The sequence below is a fragment of the Python bivittatus genome, unplaced genomic scaffold (genome assembly GCF_059951505.1).
Source record: "Python bivittatus isolate LINGU-HERP-01145 unplaced genomic scaffold, Pbiv_v1 ctg000580_np1212, whole genome shotgun sequence".
In the NCBI taxonomy this organism is placed as follows: domain Eukaryota; kingdom Metazoa; phylum Chordata; class Lepidosauria; order Squamata; family Pythonidae; genus Python; species Python bivittatus.
In genome coordinates this window covers 26,178,996-26,206,846 of record NW_028277087.1, presented here as the reverse complement: position 1 = coordinate 26,206,846, position 27,851 = coordinate 26,178,996, and the positions used below count along the sequence as shown (strand labels likewise).

Sequence of the window (27,851 nt, the reverse complement as noted above, 5' to 3'; positions counted from 1 at the left end):
TATGAAATGAAGGTCACAGTTGATTTTATCTTTTATTGTGGTTTTATCATCTTTTTTTCTGTATTGTTTTATACTTTAATTGTAAATTTCCACGAGTCCTGATGCTGACAATATATAGATAAGAAGAATTTTAAAAAATATGTATAATGTAGTACACAAATTCAAATAAGTATGATGAAGGGTAGTACACAAATTCTTTACATAAATCAAGAGAAATCAAGAGAAAAATCCTGTTACTGTAATTTCAGTGGAAGATATGAACCTCAGTGCCATTACCCTAAATGATAGATAAAAACTTTGTCCTGTTGCCTTAGCAACTAGTGAGGCTCCTTTGCATAGGGCTTTAGTTGTGTTATTCAGTAGACCTCATACTTTTGGGATTGTATCTATGCAAGGCTCTTAAGCAAATATAGTTGAATGTGCTTTACCATATTTAACATGGGCTAACAACATAAATTTTAATCTGGAAAAGTATTGTAAAAATGTTGGCTTCACTGGGACATCGTATTTGTTATAAATCATCCATTGACAGGGTTGACTGATGAGAAAAGAAAATCAGTTCATGCTCAGAAGTATTTCTGTTTCTTTCAGCAAGTGTGCATAAATCATTAAGTTTAGTGACACATTTAGGTACTTCACGTAAGTCTCTTCATGGGAGGATTGCATCTCTTTATATATTAAACTTCTGTTTGGCTTGAGCAATTACAGGAAGTGTGGCTGGAAAAAAAAGCAGTAATGGACAGTCAGCTGGAATAAGAGTTATTCTGAGCATTATCCATAATAAGATGATACATAAATGGGGGCTTCATTATTTCCACTGATTGTGATAAGGGGTTCTGATTTTTCAAGGGTGGGGGATGGCCCTAGGGAGGAAACAATTAAACATCCCCTGTGTTCTGTGCCCTAATAAACATCAGGGCTCCTGCATTTCCTCTTAAGTAAAAACAAAAGACTGTTGCTATAGTTAACAACAATGTTTCTTGCCTTATTCCAGGATTTTTCCAGCATTCCCCATGCCAAACAAAGAACAGGATATGTTTCAGCCTTATCATTGATACTGTGTATCAAGTTGCAAACTCTTAATGACAGTTTGTGCTCTCTTTCTTAAAATAAAAATGGAGCATTTGCATATTTTCTTTCTGTAACAATTTCCTTCCTTTTCCCTGCTCTGTACGTGCTGCATTACACTTCCTATGGTTTCAGAGTGTGGCAACTCTTAATTGCTCTAGAAACTCAGTTTTAATTTTTATTTGGTAGGATTTTAGATTTCTTCTTTTAAGACAGTAGTTTTAACAAGTCACCTCCCTATACCCTGTTAATGATGCTAATTCTACAGTCTGAAATACACATACTTTGAAGTAAACCCCACAGATCAGAGAGTGAATATTAAATTGTACCTATGGGTTATATCCAGTAGGGTCCCTCTGCTGATGAAAGGCACTTTGATCCAGCAAGAAGCTTCCATCTGTTGCATTAGATTTCCCACTTCTCTGCACAGATACACATCTGGAATCTGTTCATAGGAAAATTACATGGGCTACTGCAAGAAGAAGGGGGAATTGGTGAATATAGTCCTCCTACCCGTTGTGCTAGCAAAAATCTACTGGAACACAGAGCCTTTTGTGAATTTAGGGAAACCATTGGCTCGAATTCTGTGAGCGTAGTGCACAGCTAATTCCACTGAGTGAAAAGTGTACCATTCATTTCAGTGGATTGCACTGTAATCCATCTGTCTCCCTCACTACATGTTATAGCTGAATTGATGCTATTCCTCATATTCAGTTTTCTTTTTGTCAGTGCTGAAAGCATCATTCCACGTTGGGCATTTATTTGTCAGGTTTCTCAAAATGTTTCTCCATATTGAATTGCATTTCAAATTACACATGTATGAATACTGTCACCATGATGTGAAGTATAAAAATGATGGGCTGCTCTGTGTCAGTGTGACATGATATATACTGACTTGACCCAAATGGAGAATGACTTAGTAAGGAGGGGAGTATAGTCAATGAATTGTCTTTAGAGATGGGGCTTTTTCAGCCCCCCAAATTGACGCAGCTAGTCTGGCCAGGTTCTGAGCATGAGAAGAGCAGCAGAGCCCTATTGGTTCAGGCCTACCAAATGCAACATTTTGCTGTCATGGGAAGCCCAAAATGATGACATGAATGTGATACTGCCTTCTTACCTGCATTTCTCAATAATTGATAAAAAGACGGTGGCTACTTGTGATATTGGAAGTAACGTGTAGCTAATGCTATTGTAGGAAGTGAAAGGGAAGTGCAAACTCCCATGTTCCCTGGAATGTGCCAGTTCAGACATTCCAAAGGAAGTTCACCTTTTTCTGAAAGTAGTTCACAGAGTTTGGGACCTAGTGTGAACAGGAACAGATAGCATATGGAATACCCCAAACTACTTTCTGTTCTGCAAGACTAATTTCTGGAAAGAGACAAAACACCCTCACATCACAATTGGTGGAACATAGCATTTTGCATACAAACATTCAAACCATTTATAAGATGTATCACATTCTTCATGGATGTCTCCAGTACCCTTTTAAAGTAATTCAGGTTAGTGGCCCAACTTGTGGTAGCCAATTCAATCATTCTTTTTTTCCATCCAGACTGTCCCCATTCAAACTCATTAGCTGGCCCTAGGTTTTTAATGTTGTGAGAGAACTAGAAGAACTGTTCCTTGTCAACTTTCTCCATATGTAGCATATTTTATATACCTCTATCACATATTCCATTACTTGCTTGTTTAAATGTAAAAAGCCCCCAAAGTTTCTAACATTTTCTGACAAGAGAGTTGTACCAGTCCTTTGATTATTTCAGCTATCATTTGCTGCACCTTTCCGGTTCTATCTACAGCATCCCCTTTAATATGCAGTCAGTCGGACAGTACAGTTTTCCCAGTGTGATTGCTTCCTGGATTTATCTAAGGATATAATGTTGTTAACTTTATTTTGTAATCATTTCCTAATTATTCTTAATTTAAATTTTGCCTTTTTTTTCAGTAGCTGCACATTGGATTGCCATTTTCATTGAGCCATCTGCTTCATTCATTCATTCATTCATTCATTCATTCATTCATTCATTCATTCATTGTATTTGTATGTCATCAAGTCTTCACAACTCACAGTGGCTAAAACATAGTAAAATACAGTAAAAACAACCAGAGAATGATAAAGGGCCACTATAATAAAACCTCTATGATTAGCTCTTGATCTATCATTACCATTTCTTTTTTTGGGGGGGGAGGGCTTCAAGACACTCTTGACTCCTGGTAGCTATATTGACAAGTCTGTGCAAGTTTCTTGGCAAGATTTTCAGAAGTGGTTTGCCATTTCCTTCTTCCTGGAGTTGAGACAGAGTGACTGAAGCAGTGCTAGAACTCAGGTTTTTCCCACTCCTAATTCAGCACTAGATCACAATTAGATTAGATCGCATCAGTTTATCTATGAAGGTAGGGCTCCCCCCGCCCCCCACCATAGGCTTCAGCTCAACCTTAGCAAGACTGAGTGGCTTTGGGTTTGGGGCCTTCGGGTTCTGGGAACTTACCACCTGTGGTGCTGGATGGGGTGGCACTGCCACAGACAGATCTTATGCACAACCTGAGGGTCATTTTGGGCTCATGACTCCCGGTCGAGGAGAAGCTATCAGTTTTGACTAGGAGGGCCTTTGAACAACTTCAGGTTGTGTGCCAGTTGCACCCATTCCTTTATCAAGAAGCTCTACTCTCAGTTACTCATTCTCTGGTCACCTCTCACATGGACTACTGAAATGCTCTGTACTGTACATGAGGCTTCCCTTGAAGAGCATCTGGAAGCCGCAACTAGTGCAAAATGCAGCGGCACAGGCAGTTATATGCACACCTTGATCAGCACATGTTAGACCTCTGCTCCACGAGCTGCATTGGTTGCCAGTTTGCTTCCAAGTTCAGTTCAAGGTGCTTGTGATGACCTATAAAGCTCTACATGGCATGGGGTAGGGTTATTTGAAGGACTGCTTTTCCCTGGTTATACCTACCCATCCCATCATGTCTGGCAGAAGAGGCTTATTATGGGTCCCATCTATCGACTGTCATCTGACAGGATCCAGGAAGAGAGTCTTCTGCTGTGGCACTTGTCTTTTGGAACATTATTCCCCCCACCTCAAGGTTAGATTGGCCCCGCCCCTACTGGCCTTTTGGCAGTCTCTGTGTTTTGCCGTTGTGCTTGGGGAACTGGTGGTGGTCTGGACCCTGTTAAATGGCTGTACTGACTGTAATGTATGAATTGCACTTTCCCTCCGATTAAGTTTTACAGGTAGTCCGTGCTTAACAACCATTCGTTCAGCAACCATTCAAAGTTACAATAGCGCTGGACAAATAGTAGTTACCAACAGTCCTTGAAGTTACAGCTGTTGCAGTACCCCCATGGTCATGTGATCAAAATTCAGGTACTTGGCAGCCCACCTGCATTTACAACTGTGGTGTGCGCTTCAACTCCCCCCAGCCTATCTCTCCCCCATCTCCGCCCTTTTGGCCACCTTGCACTCTGCCATCTCCACCTACCCTTGCCACCCCTAGCTGACCTTCACTGTCTTCCTTCTGCTGCTGCTGCTGCTGAGGCACTGCTGGCCCTTCGTAAGGCCGTGTGAGGCCTTTGTGAGGCCTCCCTGACACGGCACAAAGCCTTCCTGATGCTGGCAGGGCAGGGCAGGGCAGGGCAGGGCAGGGCAGGGCAGGGCAGGGCAGGGCAGGGCAGGGCAGGGCAGGGCAGAGCAGGAGAAGCATGATGTCCTTGCCTAACAACTGCATGGACCTCGCCTAACAACCACAACCAGGACTACCAGAACTGCCATCGCAAAGTGGTGTGGTCATGTGATGTTTCACCTAATGCCCGGTTCACTTAGCGACAGAAATTCCAGTCCCAGTTAGGGTTGTTAAGCAAGGACTACCTGTATAATTTTTAATTGGTTTTTAATTGTTTTGTTTTGGTTGTTTATTTGTATTTGTTTACTGGTTTTGTCGTTATTTTAATTGTGTGAGCCACCCAAAGTTATGTATGTGAGATGGGTGGCTATATAAATTATTTCAATAAATAAATATTTTTACACTTGCTTCTGTTGAATCATGTATGTCTCTTTAATACCTACTTTCCCAGTTTAGTGATCAAATTTAGAAACCTAACTGTTCTTTTTTGTCATAACAGACTTAATAATTTAGTATGTAAGAATATTAGGCTATCTTTGTGCTCACTGCTAGCTAGGCTCCTTTGGGAGAAAGAACATAATATAAATATAACAACAGTAAAAACGAATATCCTCATCCTCTCCACTCTTATTTTGGGCCAAACGTTTACAAGTTAAAGAGCATTGGTCCTGATATGTATAATACTATATATTATACACATATACTATGTATGTATGTGTGTGTGTATTATAATAATATAATATAATATAATATAATATAATATAATATAATATTAATATAATATAATATAATATAATATAATATAATATAATATAATATAATATAATAATGAGCACAGAGAGTAATGATCTCTGTGGATCTTACAAACTTCCATTCCAATAACTTTCTAATTATTAGGGTTGTGCAGAAAAGGTGCTTTGGAATACATAGGAGCATGAACATGGCACCTGCTTGCAACTTTTAAAAGTAGACAAGATTTTGCCTGGGATTGTGTACTGCCCTCTGTAGCTGTCATGTGATCCTAGAAAAGGATGCAGCTGATTTAAAGTGTTGTAGAAGGTTGGTAGAGAGCCACGTTGATGTGGTTAAGGCACCAGGCTAGAAACCAGGAAACTGTAGGTTCTAGTTCCACCTTAGGTACAAAGCCAGCTGGATGATTTTGGGCCAGTCACTCTCTCTCAGCCCTAGGAAAAAGAAGGCAATGGCAAACCACTTCTGAAATCTTGCCAAGAAAACTGCAGGGACTTGTTCAGACAATCACCAGGAGTCAACAGTGACTCAAAGGCACACACGCACACAAAAGATGGGTGGTAGCTTGTCTGCTCCAAAGTACATATTTGAAATTGAATCCAAAGCATTATACAGCTGAACTCTGTTTCCTAGTTTTAGTTACCAAAATATAAAATACCTTTTCTATTATCCCACAAATGTTCTGTATTCCCAAGAATTTTTAAAGAGAGACTATGTTAACAACTTTTGAAACTCCCAATGAAATTATTTCTAAAGGAGGGCCCGTGTGCTTTCTTGCCAATCCATGGATTACTGAGGAAGGACTTTGCAGAAGGCAACTTGATTATTCATCAGAAAAAAATTGAGAACCTTTAGGAACATATATCACCAATTTATCTGGAACAAAAACTGGCCTTTAATTTGCTGAATCTGTTTTAAGAAACTGCAGTTGCCCACTTAAGTATGGATAACTCTCCAGTCAACTCATCATTTTTGCTTAGTTTAAAAGAAATCATTATTAAAAATCAAATGCATCAGAACCTTGTTAGCATTTATTTTGGGATCCCTTGCTATAAGATTGAAGTTTGTAGTCCTATGTTCCATTATCTGAGAGAAAGCTCCAGTAAAAACAATGAGGTTTACTTTGGAATAGATACATAAGATTGCATTAGAAATCTATAATCTCGTGTATACTTTCTTAGGAATAAATACATTAATGTAATTTCCAGGACAAACATACATACAGGTGAAACTCAAAAAATTAGAATATCGTGCAAATGTTCAGTTATGTCAGTAAGACAACTCAAAAGGTGAAACCAATATATGAGATAGACGCATTACATGCAAAGCGAGATATGTCAAGCCTTACTTTGGTATAATTGTGATGATTATGGCATACAGCTTATGAAAACCCCAAATTCACAATCTCAGAAAATTAGAATAGTGTGAAAAGGTTCAATATTCTAGGCTCAAAGTGTCCCACTCTAATCAGCTAATGAATCCATAACACCTGCAAAGGGTTCCTGAGCCTTTAAATGGTCTCTCAGGCTGGTTCAGTAGGAATCACAAGCATGGGAAAGACTGCTGACCTGACAGTTGTGCAGAAAACCATCATTGACACCCTCCATAAGGAGGGAAAGCCCCAAAAGGTAACTGCAAAAGAAGTTGGATGTTCCCAAAGTGCTGTACCAAAGCACATCAATAGAAGGTTATGTGGAAGGGAAAAGTGTGGAAGAAAAAGGTGCACAAGCAGCAGGGATGACCGCAGCCTGGAGAGGATTGTCAGAAAAAGGCCATTCAAAAGTGTTGGGGACTTTCACAAGGAGTGGACTGAGGCTGGAGTTAGTGCATCATGAGCCACCACACAGACGGATCCTGGACATGGGCTTCAAATGTCGTATTCCTCTTGTCAAGCCACTCCTGAACAACAAACAACATCAGAAGCATCTTACCTGGGCTACAGAAAAAAAGAACTGGTCTGTTGCCCAGTGGTCCAAAGTCCTCTTTTCTGATGAGAGCAACTTTTGCATCTCATTTGGGAACCAAGGACCCAGAGTCTGGAGGAAGAATGCAGAGGCACACAATGCACAATGCTTGAAGTCCAGTGTGAAGTTTCCACAGTCTGTGTTGAACTGGGGAGCGATGTCATCTGCTGGTGTTGGTCCACTGTGCTTCATTAAGTCCAGAACAACGCAACTGTCTACCAGGAGATTTTGGAGCACTTCATGCTTCCTTCCGCAGACGAGCTTTATGGGGATGCTGACTTCATTTTCCAGCAGGACTTGGCACCTGCCCACACTGCCAAAAGTACCAAAACCTGGTTCAATGACCATGGGATTACTGTGCTTGATTGGCCAGCAAACTTGCCTGACTTGAACCCCATAGAAAATCTATGGAGCATTGCCAAGAGAAAGATGAGGGACATGAGACCGAACAATGCAGCGGAGCTGAAGGCCGCTATTGAAGCATCTTGGTCTTCCATAACACCTCAGCAGTGCCACAGGCTGAAAGCATCCATGCCACACCGCATTGCGGCAGTCATTGCTGCAAAAGGGGCCAAAACCAAGTACTGAGTACATATGCATGCTTATACTTTGCAGAGGTCCGATATTGTTCTATTTCCAATCCTTGTGTTATTGATGTCATGTAATATTCTAATTTTCTGAGATTGTGAATTTGGGGTTTTCATAAGCTGTACGCCATAATCATCACAATTATACCAAAGTAAGGCTTGACATATCTCGCTTTGCATGTAATGCATCTATCTCATATATTGGTTTCACCTTTTGAGTTGCCTTACTGACATAAATGAACATTTGCACGATATTCTAATTTTTCGAGTTTCACCTGTATGTACTTCCAGGATAAACACACACACTAAGGGGTAAGTAAAGCATTTAATTTGCTCTTACAGAAAATGTGTAAAGTTGCATCTCTTTTACCAGCCTTTTAATTATTAAATTATGTTTGTGCCTATTTTTGTATTTTAATCTCTATTTTGACCTTTTTTATATTCAGATTTTGTTTTTTAAGTTTTGTTAGGTGTCTTGAGTGCTCCACAGAGCTGAAAGGCAGTGTATAAATCAAATAAATTAATTGTGCTGTAAATTATTTCTCTATGTCATTGCACCAGATGAAATTAACTTTCTTTGGGGAAATTTTCCTGAGAGGGAGGGAGACAGACATGTTGGAATCTCTCACATATTCTGTTCTCCACTCTTGATAATTGTCTGGTCTTTGCTCATGTTCTGAAAGATTTGCCCACACATCCTTCTGTTAGGGGAAACCATGCGCAGACATTTGGTTGTGGTTGCTCAATAAAGAACAGTTAGTGTGCTTTCCTGCTTGGCGGATTGCGAACATTCAAATCTGAAGCTTTGTCAAAAAAAGGGGAGGAAGAAGATGGAGGTACTAGGATTAGCCCTGCCATCAGCTCTCATAGCTCTTGAAAAACGCAGCACAATCCTAACACAGAGAAAGGTTTACGAAGTGACAAGCTAGCATAGACTTTATAATGGCACTGAAGAGAGTACTGTATGGTCATGCAAACTCAGTTCCTCTGAAAATAAATAATATGTAGAAGAAAGAATTATAATGTTTATGGAAAACAAGCATCTAGTCAGGTAGTTGGGTTCAATGATTTAGCTGTATCATGACAAAGTAACCAGCCTGAAATTCCCTTTTTTCCATAACTGTTAGAGGTAAAAGAGCCTTGGCACTTTTGCAGCTGATCATGCCTGTTCCAAGATACCCAGTTCCATTTCTGCCATACCAACAGGCACTAAGTGTTCTGAGCCCACCAGGCATGCTTACTTCACATGAGAATCTTTCTGTCTTTTTATTTCATCTTTGTCCCCTGTCCCCTAGCTGTACAGTGATGGCACTATTTTGGCTGCATAAGGATGGCACTCAGTGGCTGCTTTCATACAATAAACACAATTAACACAGTTACTGACATTGTTAGCACAACCCAGAAACGTTGCAAAACATGCTTGGTTTCCATAAAACTCTAATGCATTCTAAAGTTAAGGTTAGCCAAACATAACGTGTCCCAATCTAGCCACTACCTTGGTAAAAGTTAAGCATGTGTGGACACAACCAATGAATACATTGATTTTAAAATATAAAAAATGTAATGCAAGTTCATACAAATGATGTTCCCCCTTCCTTTTCATAGAAGAAGCTGCCTTAGACAAATCAGAATTTCAGAACAAAGTTCTACTGTCAGGGCAACACAGATAATGTAGGCTTGTGCTGACTCAAGGACTGGAGCTGTGCATATTAACACGACCGTGAGGAAGAACCTAGAAAAGTCATGTTCAGTTGTTACAACGTGACTAAATTTAACCAGGCAAGCAGCAGGACAGAGGCTTATTCATCCCCAATTTGCTAGCAAGACCAGTCTGTTAAAGGTGTCTGCAGCCAATGCAGTTCTTATCCATTAGTTCCTTTAAATTTTTTATCCTCAGCTAATGTAAGACATCTTGTACCCAATTTAAACATAATATTTGTTTTGGGGGAATTTGCGTAACTGAGCATTTCTCAACTTTGGGCCCTTGACTGGTTTTGGACTACAGATCCCATTATCATTACTCAGCTTAGCCAATGGTCTATAGTTTTACATTTGGAATTGAAACTGACGAAATCTTTTTCAACCATAAGAGTATAAAACAGATGCTGTCTCAGGTTAATGAATAATCCTGCATTTAAGTTATGAGATTCACTTTATATTGTTCTGCTTTTATTTAATCTAATAAGCTACAATAGCTATCATATCCACTGTATTTTCATGAGGTCAGTAATAGAGATGCAAAACGTGCTCCAATTTTTCTATATTTGAGCTATATAAATAAATGCCCTGTAATCATCTCAATATGAGAGGTAGGAGACCAGTGTGCAAAGTGTGAACTGCAAATGATTTTTGCAGTATAATATAAAAATATTATCTATAAAACAGATAATAGTTTGCAGAATGTCAGTGCGAGAAGGGAGATCTGTGGAATTTAAAATGCCAAATGACAGGTGGAGGGCAAATGTTCCTCTCTTCCGAAAAGCTGTGTGTGAGTATCAGCCCTGCTAGGTAGACCAGACAAGAAATCAACCCCACAGAAAGGCTGAGATTGGCTATAATAACAGAATGTTGCAAGTTTGATTTTGCTGTACCTCCTCCCCCTTCTAATACTCCTGTGAATTAGGGAGGTATTGGTCTGATTCTCTTCCGAGTATTATCTGTCTGTTATGGACTCAATATGTTTCATTCCTAGTTGCTTTAATAACAGAACTTGCATATCTCTGTCAAGGAAGACAGAGATATGCAGGTTTTCTTACTCATAGGTATCAAGAGAACTATAGACCAGTCACTCTTATATCAGTACTTGGAAACAGATCAATCTATAAGTATCTTGAGAAAAATACAGTGATTACTAAAAGTCAGCATTTGTGGTAGATAGCAACAGAGAGCAAGGCTATCAGGAAGGAGGGGGTGCATTCCAGGAAGGGAATAGAGGCAAAAGACAACACAGTCTACAGTGGGAACATAGGAAGCATAAGAGGTTCAAGATAGGTACTCCCTAGAATCTCCCAGAGTATATCCACTAGTTGCAGCAATATAGATTTAGTCTGGCAAGATTCTGTCTATAAGGTGTAAGCAAAAGAAGTAACTTAACTCAATTGGACTGGTCCACTGTTGTTCTTGGGCTGGGACTGACAGCATTAAGCTATTAAGAACTAGTTTTACCATACTAATCTTATTTCATTTTTTGGTTGGGTAATGTCCTTAGTAGATTGAGGGAATGCTATGGGCATAATATATCTTAACTGAAGCAAAGCATTTATGAAAATTTCCTATGGCATTCTAACCAGCAAGTTAGTTAAGGAAGAACTAGATAAAAATCTATTAGATGGATCCACAGCTGGTTTAAAAACTGTACTCATCAAAAGTTCCTCATTAAATTGGAGAGAGGTGTCAAGTGGATTTTCATAGATTTCAATTCTGGACACAATCCTCTTCAACATTTTTGCTTAGTTGGATAAAGAGATAGAGGGGAATGCTTGTCAAAACTGCAGATGACATAAAACTGGATGAGATAAATAAATACTAAAAAAAGACAATGCTCAAAATGATTTTGAAAGAAGTGGTCTGAAAATAACAAAACTAAAATTAATAAAGACAAAGGTAAATTTTTCATCTTAGGAATCAGAAATTAAGTGCACAGGTATAAAATGGGAGATATATGGCTTGTTAGTAGTACAAATGAGACAGATCTTGAAGTTATAGTTGATTACAAACTGAATACAAATCGAGTCTGTAGTGCGATGTGGCTGCTAAAAAGGTAACTGCGGTATTTTTCTGGATGCGATTATACTCTAATACCTGAAAGGATGTAGCATAAAAGAAGGTTAAGACATGTTCTTTACTGTCCCAGCATACACTGAATATTGGTGTTCTAAATAGTGAAATCAGGAGTTTCTTATATGAGCTAGAAAAGGCAATCATCAGCCTTCCTTGACCTCCTGCTCTCCAGATATGTTGGATTCTCCACATTTTTAGCTGCCATAGTCTGAAAATTATGAAAATAGTAATCGACACATTTGGGTGAGTATGGGATTGGGAATTTTGGGATCTGTTATAGATCTCCCAAACAACCAGAAGAGATTTCCAGAAGGTGTAGGATGATATATAAGGAACAGGAAATCACCAGAAATTGTTCTTCCTCTCTTCTGCTTATGGGTGGATCAACTTTGTGGACTTTCACCTCACTTAATTCTAATCCAACTTGATGGGTTGATTCTAAATTAATTATTTATTGTCTCCTATCATTTATATTAATGACATAAATTAGTTTGATTATGTGCCATCAAGTCATTTTCTACTCCTAATGACCACATAGATTTTCTCCATGATGATTTATCCCTAATCTGGTCTTTCAGATCTTCCAACAGTGCACTCATTGCCAGTGTAACTGAGTTGATCCACCTTGCTCATGGTCATCCTCTTCTTCTCTTTCCTTCCAGCTTTCCCAGCATTAGAACCTTCTATAGGAAGCTAGATCTTCTCATAATGTGTCCAATGTCGGATAATTTGAGCCTGGCCATTTGCGCTTTGATCATTTGAGCCTGGCCATTTGAGAACTCTGGTTGGTTGGCTTGATGATCCATTTGTTTGTTTCCTTGGCTGTCCATGGTATTCTCAGTAGTCTACTCTTCCTAGCCTGCTTCTTCAAAGTCCAACTTTTGCTTCCATAGAGTGTCACAGGGAATACCATAGCCTGCACTATTCTGATCTTTGTAGGTATAGTCACATGTGGATATCTTTTCCAAGACTTTCATGGCTGCTGTACCAAGTGCTAATCTGCAGCATATTTCTTGACTGCTTGTTCCTTTACTGTTGATGGTTGACCCTAAAAGACAGAAGCTATCCACCATTTTGATATCTTCATTGCCAATTCTAAGGCTAGTTGTTCTACCTGTTGTCATTAGTTTGGTCTTCTTTACATTTAATTTTAGTCCCATTTTTTTCACATTACTGCTTAACTTTTATTACTAGAGCTTACAGATCCTTTGCACTTTCAGCTACCAGGGCAGTGTCATCAGCATAGCACAGGTTGTTGATGTTTCTTCTTCCAGTTTTAAAACCATCTTCCAATCCAGCTTCCTTTTATATATATTCAGCATAATATATAACAGGAGAGTATACACCTTGTATCACTCCTTCACCAACCTGGAGCCAGTTTTCTTTCACCATGGTCTGTCTGGACTGTGGCTTCCTGACCTGTATATAAGTTTCTCATGAGGACAATGAGATGTTCTAGGATTCCCATTTTTCTGAGCACATTCCACAGCTTGACGTGATCAGTACAATCAAAGGCTTTCCTATAATCAAAGAAGCACGTAGTGACTTCTTTTTAGTATTCTTTCTCAATTGCCCAGCATGCATCAGCAACAATGTCTCATGTTCCTTGGCCTTTTCTAAAGCCAGCTTGAATGTCTGGCATCTCTCTTTCCATGTAGGACTCTAATCTGCATTGGATGATCCTAAGCATTATTTTGCTAGCATGTGAAATTAAGGATAGTGTACAATAGTTTGTACACTCTACTAAATCTAGACTGGAGCATAAGTTACAGTAGACTCTTCATCTACAGTAAAAAATCAGGTGGGCAAATTCTTTTTCATGTATCTAAGTTGAATTTTGGAGCAGTTTTCATCACACTTTTTAATTTTTAATCAATATTATAATAAATACAGTTATTTATTTTATTTTTTATTTATTCATCACATTTGTCACTGCCCATCTCGTGAAACGTCTCTTAGTTGTACAAAGTGAAACAAATATTTACAATCAATTCAACACTTAACAATTTTACATCATATTTAAACAACATAACATTCCATTATATTTTGCAATACAATTAAATTATAATAGTATTTAATTAGTATCCTTTAATTTGCTCATCTTTTATATAACTCTATTTTTGTTCATAATAAAATCAACAGCCAAATGGAATCTTGTACTTATTATTTTAATATATTATAAATAAATTCCATCATTCAGTAAAATATATCTTGTGGTCTTCCTTCCTCAACTACTTCACAGTAAGGTGGGCCTTTTCAGCCAGATCAAAACCAAGCAACCCAGTGATTCCATCACAGCACCCATAATTCTATTAAATATTATTATGCTTTAGTCCTTCATTTGCTCACAAACATAACTACATTAAAGAAATTTAAACAATACTAGAATAAAAATATTAGACCTAAGAACTTCTTATTATTTATTATTTAAACACATTTTGAAGTAGTTCCTCATTTTGAAGACCTGTGCCATAGTCACAGTTTTGCAGAGTAAAAGAAGATGGAAGAATGAATTGTTAATTCTGCAGATTTACTCAGAATTGGATCAGAATGCATGTTGTCCAACCACATACTTGCTTCTTCAAAAACAATGGATTTTTATAAAATAATAATTTTGATTAATTTCCAAATGGAAAGTGTATCTTTTACAAAGAATGCAGTAAGAAATTGCCCTGTTAAGGATTATTTGACATATGCAAGACTTATATCTTTTGGAAGTGACATGGAGAAGGAAATTAGGTACTGGTATGAAATGTATAGTTGTGAGATTTGTATTTACGAAGTGTAGAAAAGAAGGCCTCTCCTGTTTTTCTCTGCAGCAGAAAATATGGTGTTGCCTGTTGGAGGCATTTTCAGACTCCAGAAGAGTTGAAGATGAGTGCTGAAATAATTTTATTTAAAAAAACCCTTCCCACACCTTTTTGCTCTCTAGAACCACATTCAGCCTTTCACACAGAGAATGTCTGAATCTTCAGGTCAGTAACTCACTTTATTTTATTGCCTTTGAAAAGAAAACAACCCCGTTATAACTAATCTGCACATCTGTGAAGAGGAAGGCAGCTCTAGCCCCGTGGAGCAGCTGAAGAACTCAGTAGAGCGTGGGTGGGAAGAGGCAACAGTGGCTTCTGGAAAGAAAGAACAGGATGGAATTGTCTGATTTGTAGTCTCTGACATAGCTTGCTTTCTTCAGTTGCTTAGGAGAAGGAAGGGGGGGGGGGGTGGAGAGGGAGAGAGAAAAAAGAAATACTTAAATCCCAAAATGAGTGGGTGGTTTTCAGCAAGATCTGCATACATGAGTGCATTTCTCTTTGGTGGGTCATGTGACAAGGCCACTAATGTTTTGCTTGATACCAGTGTAGATTTCAAAAGCACCATCATTAAGCAGAGATGAGCTCTGTGGGCTGCCCTTTTCTGTCTCTCCTACCTCCTTCCCCCTCTCTTTTTCTTCCTCTCTTTGAACACTCTATCTTTTTCTCTCTCCCCCACTCTGTTTCTGTTCTGGCCAGTGGCTACTAGGAAAGAGAGAGAATGCTTTTGCCAGAAATGTGAAGAACTGAGAGTGCAACCACAAAGGAATTTTTGAATCAACAGCACATAAGAAGTGCCATACTAGATTAGACCCAATGTCAGATGAACTTTTATTGTGCCTCAAGAGCCATCACATTAGATTGGAAAGAGTATTTAAGTGAGATGAAGAAGACCAGGGTTCAGATTAAGAAGCCCAAGACCTGTTCTCTGTCAGGACATGGAATAATGAAGTTACAGAAAGGCAGATTTTGATTGTTTGGAAAAAGAATTCCTAATAGCAAGGACAGTTCAGCAGTGGAACTGATTACCCAGAAATGTGGTAGATTTCTTTCCCTGGATGTAATGAAATGGAAGGTAGAGAGCCAGCCATTTGGCATTCTTTTACTTTGGATTCTACACTGGCCATGAGGTTGGAGTTGATGGCTTAAGTGGCTCCTTCCAACTCTATTATTCTATGAAATCATATTCCACTATGAAGCTGGCAGGGATGTCTTGAATTATTTCATCTAATCTAAAAATGTGGTATAGGAACAAACTGGAGTAACATTGCTGTCTACTATCCTGAGCTTCTTGGTAGTAGGTTTGAATACTGCTCTAATGTAAGACTGTTGTCTACATTCAGAAAGTCATAAAAAAGCTCAGATATGTTATGAATCTTTTGCTCACACACAGAGTTCCCTATATTCCTCCCTTTGTAAATCATAATTGAAGCAGAAAATCTTTGATGATCAAAATTTAGCCAACGTCAAGATTCAGGTTTTTTTATTATGTTTGGACAAAATGAAAAATATTGGTTAATTGAAGCCTTTCCATTTGGTGCAAATCTTTCTTTGTTTTTAATATTTTAAAAGTTTGTTTTAAAATCCATATTAAAATATTTTTATACTTTAAAACATTGTTTTAAATATTATACACACACACACAAACTGAACAGTACTGGAAGGAAGGAAGGGAGAAAGAGAAGACATATAACACCAATGCAAAGTGGCTGCAGGACCTGAAAGCAGACCACAGCAATCTCCCAGAACAGGAACCAGTCACCATTACAGTAGCAGACATCCAACAGTGGGTCAAGAACATGAAGAACTGGATAGCACCTGGCCCGGACATGATCCACACCTACTGGCTAAAGAAACTCACATCAGTGCATAAAAGCCTAGCAGCACAGATGAACCAGCTGCTAGCAGCAGGCTCTCACCCAGACTGGCTAACACAAGGAAGGACAGTGCTGATCACAAGGGAACAGCACTGTCAAACTACCTGCCAATAACCAGCCTCCCCACAACATGGAAAGTCCTATCAGGCATCCTAGCCACCAAGCTACAAGACCATATGGGCCAGTACATGAGCACAGCTCAGAAGGGCATTGGGAACAACACTAGAGGCTCAAAACACCAGTTGCTCATAGATAGAGCAGTCACCCAAGACTCAAGGTCTAGGCAGACCAATCTGAGCACAGCCTGGATTGACTACAGGAAAGCCTACAACTCAATGCCACACTGGATGGTGTGAATGCCACACATGGATCTGTGAATGCCTGGTGCTATACAGAGTCAATAGGACACTAAGGACCTTCCTCAAGAACTTAATGAGACTGTGGAAGACAACACTGGAAGTCAACTCAAGACAGCTCATACAAGTGGCCATCAAGTGCGGCATATACCAAGGTGATGCACTGTCCCCACTTCTGTTCTGCATAGGCTTAAACTCCCTCAGCCAGATAATCACAAGGACTGGATATGGGTACAAGTTCAAGAGTAGAATCACCATCAGCCACCTCCTCTACATGGATGACATCAAGCTGTATACTAAGAGTGAACGAGATATCGACTCACTGATCCACCTGACACCGATCTACAGTGAGGACATTGGGATGTTATTCGGACTGGAGAAGTGTGGCAGGATGATAGTAAAGAGAGGGAAGGTGTGAAGACCAATGGAGTGGAACTACCAGTGGGCCATATAGCAGACATAGAGACCAGCTATAAATACCTTGGTATCCCACAGTCACATGGGAACCATGATGAGGAGGCAAGGAAAACAGCAACATTCAAGTACCACCAAAGGATAAGACAGGTCCTGAAGAGCCAGCTCAATGGGAAGAACAAAATCTATGCCATCAATATGTACACCCTGCCAGTCATCAGATACCCTGCCGGTATAGTGAGCTGGCCAAAGGAGGACCTGGATGCTGCCGATGTGAAGACCCGGAAGCTCCTCACAATGTACAGAGGTTTCCACCCCAAGTCCAACACCCAGAGATTGTACATCAGCCACAAAAAGGGTGGGCGGGGTCTGATGAGTGTCAAAGCCACTGTCCTGGAGGAAACCCGGAGCATCCAGGAGTACATCAGTAAGATGGCCCCCAAAGGTGAGCTGTGAGAATGCCTGAGGCAGGACATGGGAGGAAGTTCAAATGGAGGAAGTACCATGGCAAGACAATGATAGCTGAGGTGGCTGACATTGGAAAATCCTATCAGTGGCTGGAAAGGGATGGACTAAAAGGCAGCACTGAGGCACTGATCATAGCAGCACAAGAACAGGCACTAAACACCAGATCCATAGAAGCAGGGGTCTACCACACTAGACAGGACCCAAGGTGCAGATTGTGCAGAGGCCTTAGACACAGTCCAACACATAGTGGCAGGTTTTAAGATGCAGGTGGGAACAGCGTATACTGAATGGCACAACCAAGTAGCTAGCATTGTGTACAGGAACATCTCCACAGTGTATGGGCTAGACCCCCCCAAGTCCAGACGGGAGATTCCACAGAAGATCGTGGAGAATAACAGGGCTAAGATCCTGTGGGACTTCCAGATCCAGACAGACAGGGAGGTACTGGCCAATCAACCAGACATCGTAATAGTAGACAAAGCCCAGAAGATAGTGGTAGTGATAGATATAGCAGTGCCAAGTGACAGCAACATTAGGAAGAAGGAGCATGAGAAGCTGAAGAAGTACCAGGGCCTGAAGGAGGAACTAGAGAGGATGTGGAAAGTAAAGGCCAAAGTGGTCCCAGTGGTAGTAGGAGCACTTGGGGCTGTGACTCCTAAGCTGGGAGAGTGGCTCCAACAGATCCCAGGAACAACATCAGAGCTCTCTGTCCAGAAGAGTGCAGTGCTAGGAACAGCTAAGATACTGCACAGAACCCTCAAACTCCCAGGCCTCTGGTAGAGGACCCGAGATTGAGGAAGACATATACCACCCATAGCAGTGAGAGGGGAATTTTATTTTTTTCATACATACATACATATATACACATACACACACACACGCTTTAAATACAAGACAATGAGATTTGTAATAGAGAACAAATCTCTGCCTATCATAATCGACTGAACAAGACACTGGAATAGCTTCCATTTATTCTGGGTAAATTAGGTCACACAAAGTCACTGGGAGTCAGCTGGCATATAGATGATATGATGATGATGATGATGATGATGATGAAGAAGAAGAAGAAGAAGAAGAAGAAGAAGAAGAAGAAGAAGAAGAAGAAGAAGAAGAAGAAGAAGAAGAAGAAGAAGAAGAAACCTAGTGTGTGGGGGCACATGGTTGTACATGCATAAACTTTTTTGCATTTTCCCAAAGACAAAATGAAGACCATCTAGAGCAGTGTTTCTCAACCTTGGCAGCTTGAAGATGTGTGGACTTCAGCTTCCAAAATTTCCCAGCCAGCCAGCCTGTGAAGATTCTTCCGGTATTTAGATGGGAGTCTTTCCTAATTTTACCTGGATATGTCAAGGATTAACCCTTTGGCTGGCTCTGAACTACATTCCTTTCATTAGAAACATTCTAGAAAATAGGAACTTTTCCAGAACATATGGAGAGTAGGACCATAAGCACCAGGCAAGTTATTGTATGAAATAGTGTTGTTGTTTTTTCCTTATTGGTTCTGGGATAATTTGATCAATATTTAACATTTACTAGTGTGCAAGTTTCAGTTATTGCTCCAAGGTTATAGCCTCTCAACAGGATATGCTATAAGTCACCTTCCCTTTCAGTAAAGCAATTGCTAGAATATTATGCCAAGCTATATACACATTATATAGAGAGGAATTATTAGCTTGAGGCATCTAAGCTGTGAGTCAGACTAGCGGTGTATTTGTCACAGATACTGAAGGATCAGATGTTCCTGGAATTGAGAACAGCACTTCAGATGATATTACTAGTGACTAATTTGTGGCAAGCAAGTATTGCTGGAGGTAATCATATATTTTATTCTCCATTAAAAAGCCACTGTATACAGTTAGCAGAATCTACTGTTAAAGCTTTTCTGAAATGTACCTTCCTATCCAGATAGTGGGAATAACTTCATAGTTGCATAGCATGTTGAAATAGCTATCATTTTAGGAATTAAATTCATGGAGATTATGATGGCTATATAGCTACAGTAGCACTATAGCCCTGAAAATTAACCACTGGGGAAAGCAACAGCATTATACTGCCTTTTTGTTCTGCTTGTGGTGGAATCTAGTTGACCTAGATGGATTATACTTGTATCCAGCAGGATTTTCTTCTGTTCACATGGCAAAACAAGAATTCATACACAAGTGGTATAAAATGCAGGAGGTAGATGAATAGCTGGTTATGACTGTAAGACTTTAGACTCCAGAACAGCTCCATATTTTTGCTTAGAGCTTTGCACTGCTCCAGTGTGCAAATGTTATATTGGAGAATATCTGGAAAATAGGTTTGGGTGATTATGGAAAGTCTTCAAAATGTTCTGGTTAATTTGGAATCTAGGCTGTTGGCTTGAATTCAAGAATGCTGTTTTTTAGCCAGCCTGTTCACTCATCTGGACCAATGATTCAGTCAAGGGGGAAATGTTGCAAACAGGTTCTGTAATTCCAAGTAGCATTCTCATTGGTAAGTAAGAAGACCTCAGATTGAAGTACACATAATTCAATAGAGAGAGAAAGACCAATCTAAATATAGCTTGAGAAAACTGAACATATAAATTTAAAAAACAAAAAAAGGATAACTTGTTCGCAAGTGAACTACGTCACTTATGTGAGCTAGACATCACAGTATCTGGATAAAATGCTAGATTATACATTTGCTCCAGTTAAGTGGGCATCTATTTGGGAGATAAATCCCAAGCAAACAGTCTTAATTGATCTGGCTTTCATTAAGACAACTTCCTATATTTCAAACTGTTTTATCTCAATGAAACCAAAATAATATTATTTTTTGTTACGGATCTGTATAAAACTGGGCTGGTAGGCTTACATAAGAAGGGAGGGCAGAGTTGGAGGGGAGGGAAGGAGGGAAGGAAGGAAGGAAGGAAGGAAGGAAGGAAGGAAGGAAGGAAGGAAGGAAGGAAGGAAGGAAGGAAGGAAGGAAGGAAGGAAAGTTATCTTAAAATCCATACATTAAATCCTCTGGACTACACAGTCTTATGTGGACAGATTGCTCTATATTACAATAATTGTAATGGCTAATACTTTGCTTCAAGAACAATGTAAGATTAGCCTGGTTCAAGCATTTTAATAGATGTTGTTACCATGAACAGTGATTTAGAGAACAAAGAGATTTGCTACTCTTTTTAAGCTACACATTCTATCATTCATCATTATTTGGCCATTATAGCTCAGTCTATTTTCACCATAAATATAAGCAAATTGGACAGAGCAGAAAGAAGGAAAGGGTAAAATTGCTAGAGATTTCAGTTGAATTCTGGAACAGGATGGTTATGTGCTTAAGCAAGAAAACAGAGTTGGCTTGGAAATATGAAGGTAATTGTGGGACATTAGAATGGCTCCAATGCTACCAGCACACTCTCTTTAATTGTAATGACCCAGAATCTTCTCAGAAAATGAGTGCTGAAAGATAAGGGGCATTTTTTTAATTGTTATTTGTGAATGAAATCATTGCCTAATTAATCTACTATTATACATTCTGGCTAAAAGAGTTCCTAAATAAGGAGGTTTGTTAAATCTCTTCAGCTATGATCCAAGTTACTATAGGGCACACAGCTTGCATACTGTGGCTATTCATTTCAATGAAGACACCTTTTTCATGCCTGGGGAAATGGCTGTGGCTGGCATAAATATTTTTGTTAAAGATTCCTTGGGGTAGGGGAGGATAGACAAATATGTGCTGGACCCTGCTGTTTACTGCCTTTCATAACTTTTCAAGTCCTTTTATGAGTACAGACATTCCAATGTAATAGGGATGTGTGTGTGTGTGTGTGTTGTGTATGTGTGTGTGTGTGTTCTGTAACTGTTCTAGAAAAATGTTCAACTGGAATTTTTCAGTTTATTGAAGTACATATGACTTGTTTGATGGCTATTTATAAGCAACATGGTAGCAGGGATAATCTGGAGGACAGCTGTGGTCTGATGGGCACGGTGTTTAATCAAAATCTATCTGCCTGTCATTTTTCCCTTCAACATCCTTCAAGTCCCCCACCACAAACACATCCATTGGAGCTCTGTAACCATGGTCAGTGTCCACCAAGTTAAGTATCTCCTAAGAATCTTAGGAGATCCATTTAGCATCTTCTTTGATATTTTTAGACACCAAATGCAGTCTATCCTGTTTTCTCAAAATTAATTTAAAGTAGAATACTCTATGTTCTGCTGTTTGCTTGACTTGACTCATCAATTGTTTACTAACTGCTAGTGTTGGCCTTTAGTCCTATTTAATGATACCATTTATGGCAGAAAGGCAACAGTACATTTTTAAAAGGTTTTGCTAATAATCTGCCTTCCACAATTCTGTTTGTCATACTTACATTCCACTGATTTTTGATTGTCTTTTTTTTTATTTAATTTTTATCAATTTTTTGACAGAAATAAAAGATAAACATGAAATAGTAAAGAAAAGAAAAAAGAAATAATGTGAAATGAGAAAAGAGAGTATAGAAAGAGATACAAATGGAGAAAAGATATGTAAAGAAGCAACTTCTGATCTTCTTTAAAGCTATTACAATCTTATCCTTATTCCTCCCTCATTAAAATGATGTCCTAATTCTCTTCTTCCCATATTCAACCCTTTTTAATCAGCAAATCCGTAAATCGCCAATTCATTTTTTTCCATTTTCAGCAAAAAGTCCATAAGAGGTTTCCAGTCTCTTTCAGACAAAGTACTTGTTGTCTTATCCCTGATCAAACAGGTCAATTTTGCCATTTCTGCCAGTTCCATAATCTTTACAATCCACTCCTCCATTGTGGGTATTTCAGAATGTTTCCATCTTTGTGCATATAATAATTTCCCTGCAATTACCATACACAAAATCAGTCTTCCATAAATCTCTTCTAATTGGGTATCCATAAGTCCCAATAAAAAAAATTCTGCTTTCATCTGAATGTTAATATTTCCCTGATCTCTGATTATCATGGGATTCTCAGTTTCCCCCTCCCTCTTGGTAGTCAGGAGGATAATAGAATATGAACAACCACAGCTAAGGTCTCTGTGCCACCACCGCCACCACACAAACTCTTGCCATGCTCTAGCCTTGAGAGAAAACACAGGGGTGGGTGGGTGTTGGTGCTTTATTGCCAAAACAAAATACAGCTTTTATTTCCATCTCCAAGTTTGCAATGGACTGTGAAACTCTTCAATCATGTTTAAAAAAACTCCAGTATAAGAAAAGAGACAATCACTTTGCTTTCTGTTCTAGACTAGAAGTTGGCCAGAAAAGCAAGGGAATTTGTGATCTTGTGCAGAAGGACAAACTCAAGTCAGATTGGGGCAGGGTCTATTAGGAGAGACTGAAGAAGGTACGAAAGAATTTACAGTTTCATAAACAAAAGGGCCAGCAATATTTGGGGAGAGGGTACTTCCCTTTTATTAGCATACTATCTGAAGGAGGGCCAGATTTTTCTTCCAATCCCATCTGCGAATATGCAAATATCGATGTCATCTTTTAGAGGTTTCAGATACAGTAACTTCTGTGAGGTTTTCTATTTTGTTCAGTAAATTTAGTTTGGACAATTAGAATTTGAGGAGCAAGTCATAGGTTCTTTGAGAAAATGAGTGGTATATGGGGCTGAGCCAGTTACAAGTGTTCATCTCTCAGAAGGCAAACTGGTGCTGTTAGTCTCTGCCATCCTCCTCACCCCACCGCCAGTATCCTATCTAGTCTCTCACACTTTTGTCTTTTTTTCCAGTCAGGTGGAGACATTTACAGCCAAACTCCCTTTTTATTTTCTAGCAATGCCTCTGGGCATTCTGATAAATAAAGATCATGCTAGAGGGCAGTGCTCTGCTTTGCAGGTGGGAACTTTAGTGCCTGTATATACGAGTTCCATACCTCTGTTTGATAATGTTTATTTATGTCTTTTTCCTAAGTTCTTCTTTCTGCCTGACTGTTACATTGTGAATTTTCAGAAAGAACTGTTTTGTGTTACTTAAGTGTTAATCAAGAAGTAGGAGAGCTATTCTACTCATAAATATTAAAAATGTAATAAAAGCAAATTCTCAATAAATTCAGTAAATCCCAGTTTCAACAAAACTGATTGCAATGTTGCCTTTCTTTATTTCTTATGAGCATGGCATATCCCAGATATGCTTTTACTGTATTTACTGAAAAGGAGGATGACTCTGAACACTTTCCCCACCTTCCCTGAAAATGAAACAGAAGAACCTCATCTGCCCTTTTGCCATATTCACAGTGAATCTAAGATGACCTTCACACACTAAAGAAAAGTTGTTTGAGACAGTTATAAGCCTTTCTTTCAGGTAACCATCATAAACCTATTATCCACAGTTGCCAATCCTTAGTTAAAATAACAGTGAAAGCTACATAGGCTTTAGCCCACCATAGTGGGTTGACTATTCCATTTGGGGTAAGATTTCTCAGAGGAGAACAGTGGCAGATTTCACTGTCATGGAATGGAAGCCAAACATCTGCTGGTGTCAGGACCTTTGTAGTCCCAGCAACTACATAGGACCATCCACCATATACACAAATTTGCCCTGAATTTTCTGTTGGAATTTTGTGGAATTTTCAGCGTGGAACTGTCTGCTTCCTCCCACTCTCTTTTTATCTTAGGTTCATCATGCCCATTCTTTCAGCACTGTCACTTCCACTGCATCCTCTGATTCACTCCAATATTGTCTTTTTCAGATGCACTGCGTGTTTGACGCAATTGGCACAACACTTCCTCCCCAGAGCGAACATTGGCAACAAGCATAGATTTTTGAGGAGACAAATCCATTCATGTCCTTAGAAGGTAAATGTAATCTTCATTGTGCCATTTATTCCCCTTATTTACCCCAGCTCAGATGCTTAGTAGTTAAGGATGTACTCATCTGCCAATTCCTCTTTTGTCAAGAGAATGAAAGAAGCTTGCTCCTTAGATATAGATCTAGGTTTTTGCCCTCTGTAGGCTACACTACACACTGAGTGCATTGCAGGCATAGTTGTAGTGGGAAGGAAAGGAGCCTACTGACATACCACTTGCACAAGTCTTTGTCAGAATGCAAACACTTGGTTTGGTTCAGAAAAAATGAAAGTATCTAAATTCATTCCTAAAGTGAGTTCTAGATATTGCTGGCATCTGGGTTGAACAAGGCAGTTCGTATTACTGTACAAAAGGTAATTCAGCAGGTTAGATTCTCTGGGCAAGTCCTGGTTGCCGTGGAGCTTCCTGTATGGTGACTGATGCTTTTGAATGAAGAACATAATATACATTCAAGCCAGTTCATATCAGTACAATATCTGCATGCTTTTGGAGGGGGAACTTGTTGCCCATGACTGATAGATGCTGTCCAACAATAATTTGGCATGTCTGTTTTTATGGCAAAGTGTGCTGAACCTTCAGTGCATGACTAAGAAGGCCAGTGATTTCTGTGAAAGTAAAAGGCAAGGTTCAAAGCTGACAGCAACCTAGTCTCCATTATCCTGAGGAAACGTTTAAGACTGAAGATACAACTTATATCTCCTAATTAAGAGGCTATGGAATAGCTAGTTATACCTTGCATCAACAAGCTGGCAACACCTCTAACTTTTGAAACCACTGGTTCTAAAAAAAAAGGAAGAGATGCACTCATAGACTGCAGTGAAGAAAGGAACGTTCACTCTGGAATATGGGCTGCAGTGTCTTCCTTCATCATCAGAGTCTCATGGTTATGGTCATGGGATCTTTCCCCAGAAGTGCTGGGAGAAACCAGTTCTTGAGGGAGAACATCAGTAAACGGGCCAGAATAGTCAACTCAGGACAGACATTTCTAGGGACCGTCTACAGTTCACAGTCAAATCTGTGGCTTGATGACATGGCATGCCGATGGCGCACACCAAAACCCTTCTTGAGGAAGAAACTATTTGATGCTTGCCAAATTGTAGTGATTTGTATAACATCGTATACTGGATTTCCTATTTTCCCTTGTTGCTCCACAACTCACAGCCCCTCAAATGCTAATGGAGCTGATATTAAACAAGGACATCAGAGTGGTTTCAGTTCTCCTGGTGATGGACTGTTAACTGTAAGGAACTGGCAACCTACTCTAAAAGCATTTAATACCATTCAGCTGCATGGAAGAGCATCTGTGCATTTTTATAGTTATTTTATTTCTGTCCAGTATTTTTTTCAAAAGATACTCAGATATTTAAGCTTCACTGCTTCTGCAAATGTCATTATCTGCTCTTGCTCTCTACTCTTCCCTTGAGAAAGCATTGCATTGTGGAACCAGAGTGCGCTTTTCATCCATTTCAATTGATTCTTGCCACATACCTGGTTTTTAGTTCATGCAAATGTCCAATTTCCCCTGCCACTTTGTGCTACAAAATCCACTCCCCTTATATGCAATTTATGGGGAGCAGGTTAATGATCTAATATCATCAGCAACAAAGGTGGTGCATTCCAACATCTGTTATGACATTTTCTACATTTTCTCAGGCAGAGTATGTTAACTTTCTAATTATAGCAGTTATTTCACTAGGGATTGGCCTCACTGCAAATGACTGAAGCTGGCAGCATCCCACTGCAGGCTACAGCCCTGATTTGTCCTGCTCTGAAGTTTGTCCTTGGAAAAACCTGTACCTTGTTTAAAGCCATAGTACTTCCCCTCTGTACCAACTGTGTCCCTTCCAGGCGAGCCTCGTTTTTTGCCATCTCAGAAAAAGAACAAAACATGTATTGAGGATGAGGAATCTCCACCCACTGTTTATGAACTGTCTTTGGTTTAATGGGTCACTAATTTTTCTGACCTGTTTTGAAGCAAGGGAGAGAGAAGAATAGCCACTTACACAGAAAGATATAATTTGGAAACTGTGATGCAGGTAGTTCTGTTTCTTCCTGCAAGGTCATGAATGCAGTTAAAAGAGCCCAAATAATGTGAATTATATTACTAATAGAGGTACAGGCCTGGTTCATTAACACACTAAGCCATCGTGTGGTTTGTCTGGTATTGAATTATGTGAATAAGAAAATTAAAATATGTTATTATGAGACAGCTGACCTGTGCTAGGTCTTCTGCTGTATTTCCAATAGCCTGTTCTGATATTTGCAGCATGACAGAAGTAATGAATACACGTGAACCTGTGATGGAGGAATTTACCTTGAGCCAACCTGAGGAAGAAGGAGGCACTTCCACTCAGGTAAGTGTGTGCAAATTGAATACAAGGCTACAGTCAGCCAAGGTCTTCAAAGTCTGTCAGAACTATTTAGCTTCCTAGAATAAGCTAAAGCGAGACACCACAGGATTGTAGTATATAGAAATTGAAATCCACTATGTGTTTTAATCTGAATTACAAGAAGGATTATGAGCTAGGTTTTGTTGTCACTGTCATTCTGGAGAAGCTTGGAGCTACATTCCTTTTGAATATAATGGAACCTGACAGTATTTCATGAAACAGCACTATCAGAGAAGCGCACCAAAACCCATTAGGTTTTACATTGGTGAATCAAGTGACTGATTTAAAAAGTACATTCAAGATCAAGGTGTTGGACAGACAACATCTGCAATGTGGAAACCCATGAACAGCTGCAGTGATTTTGGTCAACCACTGGGAAATGATGATAGAAACGAATCATACAAAGTTGCCTTTTTAATACCTCTCTCTATATCTATCTCTATATCTGTCTGTCTGTCTGTCTGTCTGTCTTAGGGATAGGTAACTTTACAGTAAGCTGCACTCATCATTTTTTGGAAGACTAAAGGCTACAGTTGACAGGGTGCTGATACAAGGTGGGTGGGACTATGTAATACATGTGGGCAGGACCAGGCTGTTCTGATTTTCCCTGTTTGCCAGAGGATGCTCATGTGTTTCCAGCCTTAAAATGGCAGGAAATTGAACCACAATTTTTGACAGTTAAAGAACTTCCTTATTTACATTGAATGTAGCACTCAGTATGGAAATATTGACCTCCTTTTGATTAAATACCATTCTCTTCCATGCAGTTTGGAGCCTTAGAAAAAGGTTCCTGTAGATGCAAGGTCCATTCTAAGGTTCTAAGACCTGGACAGATTTTCCACCAGCACATAGTTCTGAGTGAAGAAATTACACCCCCTGCATCATATACTACATTCAAAATAAGGATCCTCCCTGCATAGCTATAATTAATATAATAATGAGGGTAATGGTAGCTCCACGTTACAT

At 39.4% G+C, this 27,851-nt stretch overlaps 1 protein-coding gene across 3 annotated transcripts in view; it reads left to right on the top strand.

Moving 5' to 3' along the window:
- LBHD2 (LBH domain containing 2) overlaps nt 1–27,851 on the top strand; it is a 106,499-nt gene that overhangs the window by 67,292 nt on the left and 11,356 nt on the right. For 2 of the 3 annotated variants that reach the window (XM_088149799.1, XM_088149798.1), the window contains exons 2-3: nt 24,378–24,483; nt 26,762–26,849. In XM_088149799.1, coding sequence (XP_088005925.1) covers nt 26,763–26,849 — 87 coding nt within the window. In that variant the 5' untranslated portion in view covers nt 24,378–24,483; nt 26,762. The remainder of the gene's footprint in view (nt 1–24,377; nt 24,484–26,761; nt 26,850–27,851) is intronic. The other variant, XM_088149797.1, reaches the window with a different exon arrangement.